The 11,938-nt window shown below is 35.6% G+C and overlaps 1 protein-coding gene across 1 annotated transcript; it reads right to left on the reverse strand.

Moving 5' to 3' along the window:
* Positions 1 to 4,225: 4,225 nt before the first annotated feature.
* OR5T1 (olfactory receptor family 5 subfamily T member 1) lies at positions 4,226 to 11,676 on the reverse strand. Its single transcript, XM_055290832.1, has 4 exons — positions 11,655 to 11,676; positions 8,783 to 8,855; positions 6,612 to 6,739; positions 4,226 to 5,211 (listed from the first exon to the last, which is right to left on the reverse strand). Exons 1-4 carry the CDS (start codon positions 11,674 to 11,676, stop codon positions 4,226 to 4,228), a joined length of 1,209 nt encoding a protein of 402 aa, XP_055146807.1.
* Between the last annotated feature and the right edge of the window lie 262 nt (positions 11,677 to 11,938).

Raw genomic sequence — 11,938 nt, forward strand, 5'->3', positions numbered from 1 at the left:
GAAAACAAAAGTGAGGTACAGAGATAGCTGAATTGGTTACACCTTGGTGTTTGCCATATTTGAACATGGTTCAAACAGTTGGCTCCATTTGATTGGCCAAAACTTGGTGATTGGCACAAGTGTAAGCTTCAGTCTGTTTATACCTCCACTTGTTCTAGTTTGTGGTGTACAAAGAAATCTTTTGGCCAAAGTTAAAATATGTAATGAGGCAGCTTTAGGCTAAACTTGATTTAATAATTTATCTCTTTAGTCATCTCTCAGTTTTTAAAGGTGGACAAAAAATTTAGTAATTGATGTCAGTTTCACCTTTATAAAGGTACTTATTTGGGCTTGAAAGCCACTGGAAAATAGCAGAACAATAGGTTTTGTAAGTTGGGAACAGGGTTATTTATTAATTTTTTTGGAGGGATTAGAGTAGAGGGTACTTCCTTATGCTGGAACATCCTTTTTACAGTGGAGAAAACAAAACCTAGTGTGTTCTAGGATCTAAGTGTATCCTTAAAGTCTTAGTTTAATTACGTCACATTTAGTATGAGTGACTCCATTTTGGTTTAGTCTGGTCTGTTGGGGCCTAGTGCATGAGCTCAGTCCAAAACAATGACCTCCTATAATTTTGTTTAAAAATTTTCCACTTTTGTTCAGGTTCTCAGGTGACAGTGTGACAAACACTTAGGGCCTAAGCACCACTCTCAGTTACCATCATTTTGGGTTTCCAGTCTCATCATGTCTTTCATAAGTTACAGTACCCATATGGTCACACATTTCTTTCAGGTCTTGTCATTCCAGTTGAAGAGATATTTGACATTCTAGGGATGGCTCCATGCAAACATTTAAAACTTTTGAGATAATACAGTTCACCAGGGAAACTACTATTATCAGGAAGATAATACCAAGAGTTTGGATTATGCTCCTTACCCAGGGTCCCCCTAAACCAAACCACCTAAAATCAAAAAGATAAAAGAATGAGCTAAAAAGTCTATTCACTTTACTAAGCAGTCTCTTTGTTAATCTCCTCTATAAGACCTGATGCAATATATTTCTCCATAGGCCCCAAGTGCCAGCAGTTACACAGATACTTCTCTGTTTAGCCAGTAAGTAATGTAGAGCAATTCTATTATTTAGCATAACTTTTACAAGAGATTTTAAAGTCTATTGTATAATCATCACCTATACAATAGAATCTGCTATAGAGCCTATCATGAGGGATACATTTCTAATCATTGCCTTTTATTTAAAACCATGGGAAAAGAGGACCTAACAAATGATGCCATTCTAGTAAAGGGCCTACTTTTAATGTTCTCTTTAACGTATGAGGTAGGTTAAAAGGAGTGAAGCAATGTTCTGTTTCTGACTGATTATGAGGCAACATATGTACCATTAAAATTTCTCATCTACCTTGGGCCTTCATTTTCCATCTATCAAGGTATTAGGTTATCCATATATAAGGCTGGCTTCAAAATTCTTTACAAATAAAAGTATACCCCATGAGTGCACACAACAGACCCCCATTTCACTTCTATTGTTCATAGAGACTTAAGCAAGGGAAAAAAAAGATTCAAAGAATAGAGTCTCATGATAGTAGAGAAATCTTAATCTGTGATCTTGGGAAAAAGCTGTTCACATCAAGGATGCTATCTTCTTCTGCGGAGAAACATCCCTGGTTACCCTTACCATAAGGGTTCCAAAGGGGAGTGTACAATTTATATAGTGTGGATGGACCCTTTTGAGTTTTCAGATTTTGAACCCAAGGTTCAAGGTATTGAAGTTCTGCTACAGTGTGGATGACAAGGGCAGTCTTTCTCTGATGTCCTCAAAAGATCCAGTCTTTGGGTTCTTCATTGTAAAGGAGTTGATTGTCCTCAGTCAGCAAACTATAAAAAAGCTTTCTTTACCTGGTGAACATATACTGCAGCATAATAATCTACTGTTATAACATCAGCCCTCTTGTATGAGAAAACTTTTATACAACCAAAACCCATGCATTGAAAATGACAATTGCATGAAATCCCTCTATAAATGTTTGAATGATCCATCAGGTAGCGAAATGTACCTGAAGCTTTGATTGTTTTCCTAGGAATATGGGTTTGACAAACCAAATATTGGTCAGAAACTATTTCAGCAATTTAGAAGACACCACACCAATATATATTTAATTTGGATCATTTTATCTTTTGCATGATGAGTCACAGAATGCAGAACTCTTAGCAACAAAAGCTTTAGGGACTCAAGAAGGACAAGGTGGCTGTCCTCGTTCTCCACAAGTCCAGGCTTAACATTGAACTTATGTCCTCTTGAATATCAGTTGTTTCTCCAATTTAGGTGCATAGCACTGATAACTGATGAGTTATCATAGGTAAATTGACTCAGACCATGGAGTTCATTCAAATTGTATATCTAAACATGTTTAGTAATGGCTGATGTAGCATAAAAATCTGGCAAAGTGTTTTCTTGCTATTCAATTACTCTTTGTTCTACTTAGGTTAGCAGTTTTATAAACCAGTGAGTCCTTTCATTAAAGTTGAGGAAATTCTCACCCAGTCCAAATGATGTGATTCTAAAGCTATCAGAAAGCTGTATTTATTTGAGAATGAGTGCTTTTCAGGGTCCTTTCTATCCTTTCATGAACCTCCTAAAAGATACCATATTCTAGGATTTTGTGTGCTTGTGAGGTTTTCAGAAACTGCATCAGAATTAAGCAGTTAATCATGGAAATGACTTTAAATAGTCATAGTAACAGACAACTGACAAAAAAATTTGGTTACCTCTGTGTTCTACAATAGATTAAATAATAACCATAATTATGACTGATAGCCTACAGTAAGACATATTCAAATTTTAGAAATTTCATTCATCAGTGCATGTAAAATTCCATTGGTTTGATGTGGAAGGGTGCGACAACTTGAAGCAGGAGGTGGGGAGGGGTGGGACTTCCAGGTCATTGGTAGTTTTAAATAGATTCTGATTGGCAATTGGTTGAAAAAGTTGTTTTCTGTAGGAAGAAATGTCTGGATTAAGATAAGGGGTGGTGCAGACCAAGGTTTTATCATGCAAATGAAGCCTCCAAGTAGCAAGCTTAGAATAGATTGTAAATGTTTCTCATGAGACTTACGGTCTGTGTTGATGTTAATGCTGGAGGATTATAATGAGGCACATCAGATCCTACTTCCAGTCATGGCCTAATGTGGTCTTTCATGTTAAATTTTAGAGTGCCCTGCCCCAGGAGGGAGTCCATTCAGACAGTTGTGGGGAAGGGTGGGGGGCCAGGGCTTTGCATTTTATCTTTGGTTTACAATGCCAATAGCAATCAATCTGAAAAGGAAATTTAAAAATCTACAATATCCATAAATAAAGTTAAATACCTAGGAATAACCAAAGAAGTGAAAGATACGTACCATAAAAACTATAAAATGTTGATGAAAGAAATTGAGTAGGGCACATAAAATGGAAAGATATTCCATGTTCGTGAACTAGAAAAATCAATATTATTAAAATGCCTGGGCTACCAAAAGCAACCTATAGATTCAATGCAATTCCTATCGAAATACAAATGACATTCTTCACAAAAATAAAGAAGAATCTTAAAATTTATATGAAAAAACAAAAGACCCAGAATAGCCAAAGCTACCATAAGCAAAGAGAAAAAAAATGGAGGAATAACATTATCTGACTTCAGATTATACTATGGAACTACAATAACAAAAATATCATGTTACTGTATAAAAACAGACAATTCAATGGAACTGCATACAAATCCATACATCTATAGAAAGCTCATTTTTTTTTCAACAAATGTACCAAGAAAATACATTGAGGAAAGGAGAGCCTCTTCAATAAATAGTGCTGGGGAAACTTACTTTAGCACCCATTATAGAGTTATGTAGGAACATATGAATCCATAGAATCCAGAGGACATCATTATTAACATAGCCAGTGAAAATCAAGTTATATAAAAACTAAAAACAGCAATGTTTGCACATCAATGAATATTTAATGCAGGTTAGTTTAAACATTGTCATAGGCTATGAATACAGGCCATATTTTATGCACGAGACAATATATTGATACTTCTAAAATGGTGTATTAGTAGGCTGATTGATGCTTTATTTGAAAATATTCTAGAAGTTACCAGCACTGTTAACTAAAAGAAACACATTTTCGCTACTTTCTGACCACAGAGATGTGGACTGATACCCAACATTATTTACAACTTTACTCAATTTTAAAACTATAACTTACGTATGAACCAATTTCTCACAAGCAGTCTTTTGATTGCCTCCTTTACATCTTTGTTCCGCAAACTATAGATGATGGGATTCAGCATGGGAATCACAATGGTGTAAAATATTGACACTATCATGTCATTGTCTGAAGCGTAGCTGGAACTTGGTCTCACATACACGAAGAGGATTGTCCCATGATAAATTGTCACTCCAGTTAGGTGAGCTCCACATGTAGAGAAGACTTTTCTCCTCCCTTCAGCAGAATGCATCTTCAGAATGGCCAACAGAATCAAACCATAGGAGATCAGGACAATCAGGATAGTGACTATCTCAATAGAGCCCACAAAGTAGAAGAGTAGAAGCTGGTTTGTGTGAGTGTCAGAACAAGAAATAGCAAGGAGAGGAAGCATATTACAAAAGACATGCCTAATTTCATTGGATCCACAGAAGGACAGGCGAAATGTAGCCACTGTATGTATAGTAGCATGTAAAATGCCAACAACGTAGGAAGCAGTGATGAGTGGCACATAGACTCTGGGTGACATGCTCACTGAATACAGGAGAGGGTTGTAGATGGCTACATAGCGATCATAAGCCATTGCAGCCAAAAGAAAGCATTCTGTGGTTCCAAAAGCACAAGCAAGAAACATCTGTGCTACACATCCAAGAAATGAAATGGATTTATTTTTTGCTAGGAAATTGACCAACATTTTTGGAGTGAAAACTGTAGAATAGCAGGCATCCAAGAATGATAAAACACCAAGAAAATAGTACATTGGGTTGTGAAGCCGGAAATCCCCAATGACCAATACAACCAGCCCTAAATTGCCTATTAGAGTGAAAAGATAGATTGCTAAAAATAATAAAAATAGGAAGACTCGCACATCAAATTCTTCTGTGAAGCTCATTAATATAAACATGGTGACTTCAGTAAAATTGTTTAATTGAAGCTTGTATAGATCCATATCTGAAGGCAACCCTGATATTTTAGCTATCGTTTATATGTACTAAATGCAACAGCCTGTGAAAATTAAGTTCATCCAATTATATCCTCATGTTTGTTTCTTGGAAAAGCAAGATGAAATCCTTGTCAGCGAATGCATAGGTGGTGATAAAATTGTGTCCAAGTGGATACATTACTGTAATTAAATAAATTAAATTATTTTATTCAATCGTGGGCTAAATATATCTTTTTAACATGGATGAAGCTGGAAGCCATCATTCTCAGCAAACTATCTCAAGAACAGAAAACCAAACACCGCATGTTCTCACTCGCAAGTAGGAGTTGAACAATGAGAACACTTGGACATGGGAAGGGGAACATCACACACGGGGGCCTCTCGGAGGGTGGGAGGCTAGGGGAGGGATAATGTTACGAGAAATACCTAATGTAGGTGTCGGGTTGATGGGTGCAGCAAAACACCATGGCACGTGTATACCTATGCAACAAAACTGCACGTTCTGCACATGTACGCTAGAACTTAAAGCGTAAAAACAGTCTATTTATAATCAGTTTAATTTCCTGTTCATTTTCCATCAAACATACTACCATCTATTCTTAATATTGTTTCAAAATTCATGAAGACTGAGTTATGGGAACAATCATATCTACCTTATAAGACTGGGTTGTATTTAAATGAGAAAAACAGTATGTAAGTTATTTAATATTTAAATATGCCCAGATAACTAGAAAATGCAATAAGTTAGGCTTACATTAAAATTTATCATTTGAGACAATCTTTCTGACCAAACCATTTCAAATCCTTTTTTTTTTTTTTTTGGCAATTATCCTGTTGCATTAGTACTTATAGAATGGGGGTGGACACAAGAGATTTGATTCTGGAGATAGATGCACCTTGTTTGCAAACCAAAAGAATTTGGTGTTCATTTTTCATTTATTTTTGTTTTTGTGTTTCACTTTTCTTTCCTGAAACAAACATCACCAATTTGTTCATTTTGGCCTGCGCAGGTTTTTTTAACCATTATTATTTTTCAAATTTTAGCTTAATACCAATATCAGACGTGTCAATTTATGTGATCATTTGGTCATTATGCCTGTGAAGTCCTTGGGTGTATTTTTGTGACATATTTATATCAAAAATGAATTATGTCTATCCTTTTACTATGATTCTTACACAACTTCTGAAATTTCTATATAATAAATACCATCCAATAACAAGTAATATAATTATTTATATAAACTATTGCTAAAACAACACACGTATTCCCTCCTATGATCCTTGGAAAGTATGTGATTCAATTTGTAATAGAGCTTTGCATTAAATAGAATCCTCTTTCTTATATTTAAATAGTAAGGAATATATTTTAGTCTTAAATTCAAGGTGAGAGCTTCTTAATATTTTACAAGTGATCAAATTCCTTTTCTCTTACCTTTGGAAATGAACTGCTCACTCAATTCAGGTATGCTAAGAATATAGTGCATTTGAATTCTTATACTGGGCCCTTGAGCTCTAGAATTCCACAGGGATGCCCAAAGAAGAAAACACACTAATTCTCTTCTGGGATAAAAAATATTATGATTTTTTTTTTCTCAAGTGAACAAGTAACTGATCTGGAACATGCATTACATGATTCCAGTGATCACATAGGTGTACTTTCTACCTAGGTCCAAAATAATCCCCCAGTGGAAAAAAATATGCATATTACTGAAAAAGAAAGCTAATAATACAGGCCATAGGGCTAGCTCTGATTCTAATTATCTATATGCTATCAAATTAATAACTTAAATTCTCTAAAATTCAGGTTCTTCTTGAAATTACAACCTATGAATTATCTGGAAGTCCTATTGTCACATACATAATGAAATAATATGAAAACATAACCTATAACAAGACATACAATCATTTAATAAAGGTTACCATATTTATTTAAATTTGACAATGCTCTAATTCTAAATGGTATGAGAGAGATTTAACTTCATTGAAAATTTAATAGGCCAGGTGCGGTGGCTCATGCCTTAATCCCAGCACTTTGGGAGGCCAAGGCAGGCAGATCACCTGAGGTCAGGAGTTCGAGAACAGCCTGGCCAACATGGCAAAACCCCATCTCTACTAAAAATACAAAAAAATTAGCTGGGTGTGGTGGCGGACGCCTGTAATCCCAGCTACTGGGGAGGCTGAGGCATGAGAATTGCTTGAGCCTGTGTGGCAGAGGCTGGCAGTGAGCCGAGACCACGCCACTGCACTCCAGCCTGGGTGAAATATTGAGACTCTGTCTCAAAAAAAAAAAAAAAAAAAAGAAAAAAATTTAATAGAGGAGATATTAATGCACATAATTATAAGGTAAATCTATGAATAGGGAATATTAACAGAAGAGTTAGGACAATATGCAGATGTTCTATGTAATAATTTTCTGTGAAATAGAACATTAGCCTCTTAGATATACAGCAGAGTTAAAGGTCAATTTTTTAAGTTCTGCGAGATCTTTTCTATCTTCAAGAATTTATATACTAATCTATATACTTGTTCTTCGATATGCACATAAGAAATTATCCAAAATGTGATGAAAAATACATGGATGATCAAAAGAATGAAATGACAGACTAGGAGAAAATATTTGCAAGGACACATCTGATAAAAGACTGTTATCTAAAATTTACAAAGAACTGTTTAAAACTCAATAGGAACACAAATAACCTGATTTAAAAATGAGTCAAAGACCTTAAAAACCACCTAAAATGGTCAAAAAGGCCTGGTGCAGTGGCGCGCCTGTAGTTCCAGCTTCAAGCCTGAAAGGCAGAGGTTGTAGTGAGCCGAGATTGTGCCTCCGCACTCCAGCGTAGGCGACAGAGCGAGATTCCGTCTCAAAAAAAAAAGTCAAAAAATGATTTTAAAAATGAGTCAAAGACACCCCATAAAAGATATACATATGGCATGTAACCATATGAAATGATGCTCTACATCATAGGTCATCAGAGAAATGCAAATAAAAACAATGATATATCTCTTCATAACTAGAGTGACCAAAATCCCAGAACACATAAAACAGCAAATGCTAGCGATGATGTGCACCAACAGGAAAACAGGAATTCTCATGCCTTATTACTGGTGGGAATGCAAAATGGTCCAATCACTTTGCAAGACAGTTTGGAAGCTTCTTACAAAGCTAAATTTACTTATAATCCAGTAATCATGCTCCTTGGTACTTGCCCAAAGGAAACAATATCCACACAAAATTTTGCACATAGATGTTTACAGAAGCTTTATTTATAATTGCCAAAACTTACAAGCAACTAAAATGCTCTTCAGTAAATCAATGTATTAATAAACTGTGGTATATCCAGATAATGAAATATTATTTAGCTCTAAAAAAGAAATGAGCTATCAAGTCATAAAAAGACATGGATGAAATTCAAAGGCACATTACTCAGAAAAATAAACACATTTCCAACACCTAGTGAATGAATAAAACAATTGTAGTACATCCATAAAATGGAATACTACTCAGTGATAAGTAGGAATAAAATATAATTATCTAGTACAGGAATGAATCTCAAATACTTCTTGCTAAGTTGAAAAAGCCAAACTCAAAAAGTTACATACATTGTGATTCCATTGATATAATAATCTGGACCAGGCAAAATCACAACAGAAAGCACATCTGTGGTTGCCAGAACTTGGGAGTAAAGGAAAGTAATTGGCTACAAAGTGATGAGAGGACTTTATAGGGTAATAAAAATATTCTGTAACTTGATTTGCTTACATAGTTGTGTTTATCAAAATTCATATAACTGACACCTATAAATGGTAAAATTTTCTGTTTATATTAAAACTTTAGAAAACTAGCTATTACATAAATTTATCATTGCTTCAGAACAGATAATGACTAGAGGACAGAATAAGGTAACTGAGGCTGCTGGCAATGGTAACAGGCTGCTGGCAACCTTCTAAAACATTATTTTGTTATTTTCATCCTTTTATACTTTAACTCTCATCATATGGAGTTCAATTGCCATCTTCTTGCTCCATCCATGTTTAAATGTGCTGGGCATCTTGACTCTCAGAAGAAGGTACATAGGAAGTTGGTGATACATCAAGGAATCACTCTCTAGCTTTCATTGTGGCCTTAAAATATTACTGTATAGCTACTTTAGCTCTCAGACCTAAGCCTAATTTATGAACAAATTCTCCCTGCACTTCCTTGAGTCCTATAGCCAGTCAGTTCTTGCCTTTCAAAGTGGTTCTCTACACCTTAGACATTTTATGTTGCCCTAATAGTGCTCTGAGACCTACATCTCCCAGAATTCTCCTTTCTTAATGAAGCTTTTCTTCCCAATGATTCTACTTGACTCAGTTAGCTTTTTTTTTTCTTTCTTTCAGCGTTTTGTTTTCCTTAGGGTGAAGACTTGTCCTACTGGGTGTATATACTGCATATTTCTGATATCCTTAATTACCTTGAGCACAGTTTCAATCATTCACAATCCTTTGGCGACACCTGTATTGAGACTGCACAGAGGTGGGGGTGGTAATTCACCTGAAACTTGGAACGTATAAAAGCTTATCTACTCTTCCAGCTTGATTTTGCTGGGATTTTCACTCAATAAATTGTCTTTACTTTTTACTGGTGGAGTTTGAAAATTCACGAATTCCATGTGTTATAGGTACTGTTAATCCTTCCTTTTCCCAGTTAATTCTGTGTCTGGTAAAAAAAAAAAAAAAAAAAAAAAAAAAAAAATTGCTGATTTAACAAGATTCTGTTGCAACAGGGTGCTTTGACTCAATATGTTTTTTATTTTCGGGTTTTGTGGTGGTGGTCTTTGATATAATTTTGAAAAAACAAATAAAAAATCATCCATTTATATATTTTTCACTTTCCTTTTACTCATTTCATGTTTGCTTGCTTATTGATTTTTTGAATATGTTGATGGAGATTCTGAGTTTATTAATGAAAGTTTATGCCTGCCTTGCATCAGTTTCTTTCTCTCCTTCCTTTTTTCTCTTTCTACCTTTTCCTTCCTTCCTTCCTTCCTCCCTCCCTCCCTCCCTTCTTTCCTTCCTTTCTTCCTTCCTTCCTTTTCTCTTTTCTCCCTTTCTCCCTTTCTCTTTCTTTCTTTCTTTCTTTCTTTCTTTCTTTCTTTCTTTCTTTCTTTCTTTCTTTCTTTCTTTCTTTCTTCTTTTTCTTCCTTCCTTCCTTCCTTCCTTCCTTCCTTCCTTCCTTCCTTCCTTCCTTTCTTTCCTTCTTCCTTTCTTTCTTTCTTTTTTCTTTCTTTCATTCTTCTTTCTTTCTCTCTTTTTTTCAGAGTCTTGCTCTGTCACATGTGTGTACCACATTCCCTTCCCTTCCCTTCCCTTCCCTTCCCTTCCCTTCCCTTCCTTCCTTTCTCCTTTCTTTCTTTCTTTCTTTCTTTCTTTCTTTCTTTCTTTCTTTCTTTTTTCTTTCTTTCTTTCTTTCTTTCTTTCTTTCTTTCTTTCTTTCTTTCTTCTTTCCTTCTTTCTTTCTTTCTTCTTTCCCTCTCTTTTCTTTTCTTTCTTTCTTTCTTTCTTTCTTTCTTTCTTTCTTTCTTTCTTTCTTTCTTTCTTTCTTTCTTTCTTTCTTTCTTTCTTTTTCAGGGTCTCTCTCTGTCACCCATGCTGGAGTGCAGTGGTGCGATCTCAGCTCATTGCAACCTCCAACTCCGGGTTTCTAGCTATTCTCCTTTCTCAGCCTCTCAAGTAGCTGGGATTACAGGTGCACGCTGCCATGCTGGCTAGTTTTTTGTATTTTAATAGAGACGGGGTTTCACCATGTTGGCCAAGCTGGTCTCAAATTCCCAAGCTCAGGCAATCCACCCACCTCGGCCTCCCAAAGTGTTGGGATTACAGGCATGTGCTACTGCACCTGGCCCCTTTGCCCACTTCTTAATGGAGTTGTTTGTTTTTTTCTTGTGAAATTGCTTAAGTTATTTGTATATTCTGGATATTAGACCATTGTCAGAGAATAGATTGCAAAATTTTTCTCCCATTCTGTAGGTTGCTGTTTAATCTGTTGATAGTTTCTTTTGCTGTGAAGAAGCTCTTTAGTTTAATTAGATCCCATTTGTCAATTTTTGCATTTGTTGCAATTTCTTTTGGCATCTTCATCATGAAATCTTTGCCCATGCCTATGTCCTAAATGGTATTGCTAGGCTTTCTTCTTGGTTTTACATCTAAGTCTTTAATCCATCTCGAGTTGATTTTTGTATATGGTGTAAGGAAGAAGTCCAGCTTCAATCTTCTGCATATGGCTAGCCACTTCTCCCAGTACGTATTCAATATGGAATCCTTTCCCCATTGCTTTTCTTTGGTCAGGTTTGTCAAAGTTCAGATGGTTGTAGGTGTGTGGTCTTATTTCTTGGTTCTCTATTCTGTTCCATTGCTCTATGTGCTGATAAGAAGAATGCTAACAAGGGATTTATACATTCAAATACAAGAGTCTCAGTGATCACTAGAAAAATACATTGCAAATCAGACTTTGCCATGCCGTATAGTTATCAGACTATCTAAATTCAATGTGAACAAAAAATTCTAATATTAGCAATAGAAAACTGTCTAGTCTGCTGAAAAGGAAGCCCCATCAGACAAACAACAAACTTCTTAGCAACAACCTTACAAGCCAGAAGAGAATGAGAGGCTTTTTTGAAAGTGCTAAAGGACACACAAGAAAAGAGCTGTGAATTTTATATCCAGCTAGAATAAGCTCTATAAATGAAGGATAAATAAAGTCTTTTCCAGACAACCAAA

This window comes from Symphalangus syndactylus, chromosome 1, assembly GCF_028878055.3.
Source record: "Symphalangus syndactylus isolate Jambi chromosome 1, NHGRI_mSymSyn1-v2.1_pri, whole genome shotgun sequence".
Lineage (NCBI taxonomy): Eukaryota > Metazoa > Chordata > Mammalia > Primates > Hylobatidae > Symphalangus > Symphalangus syndactylus.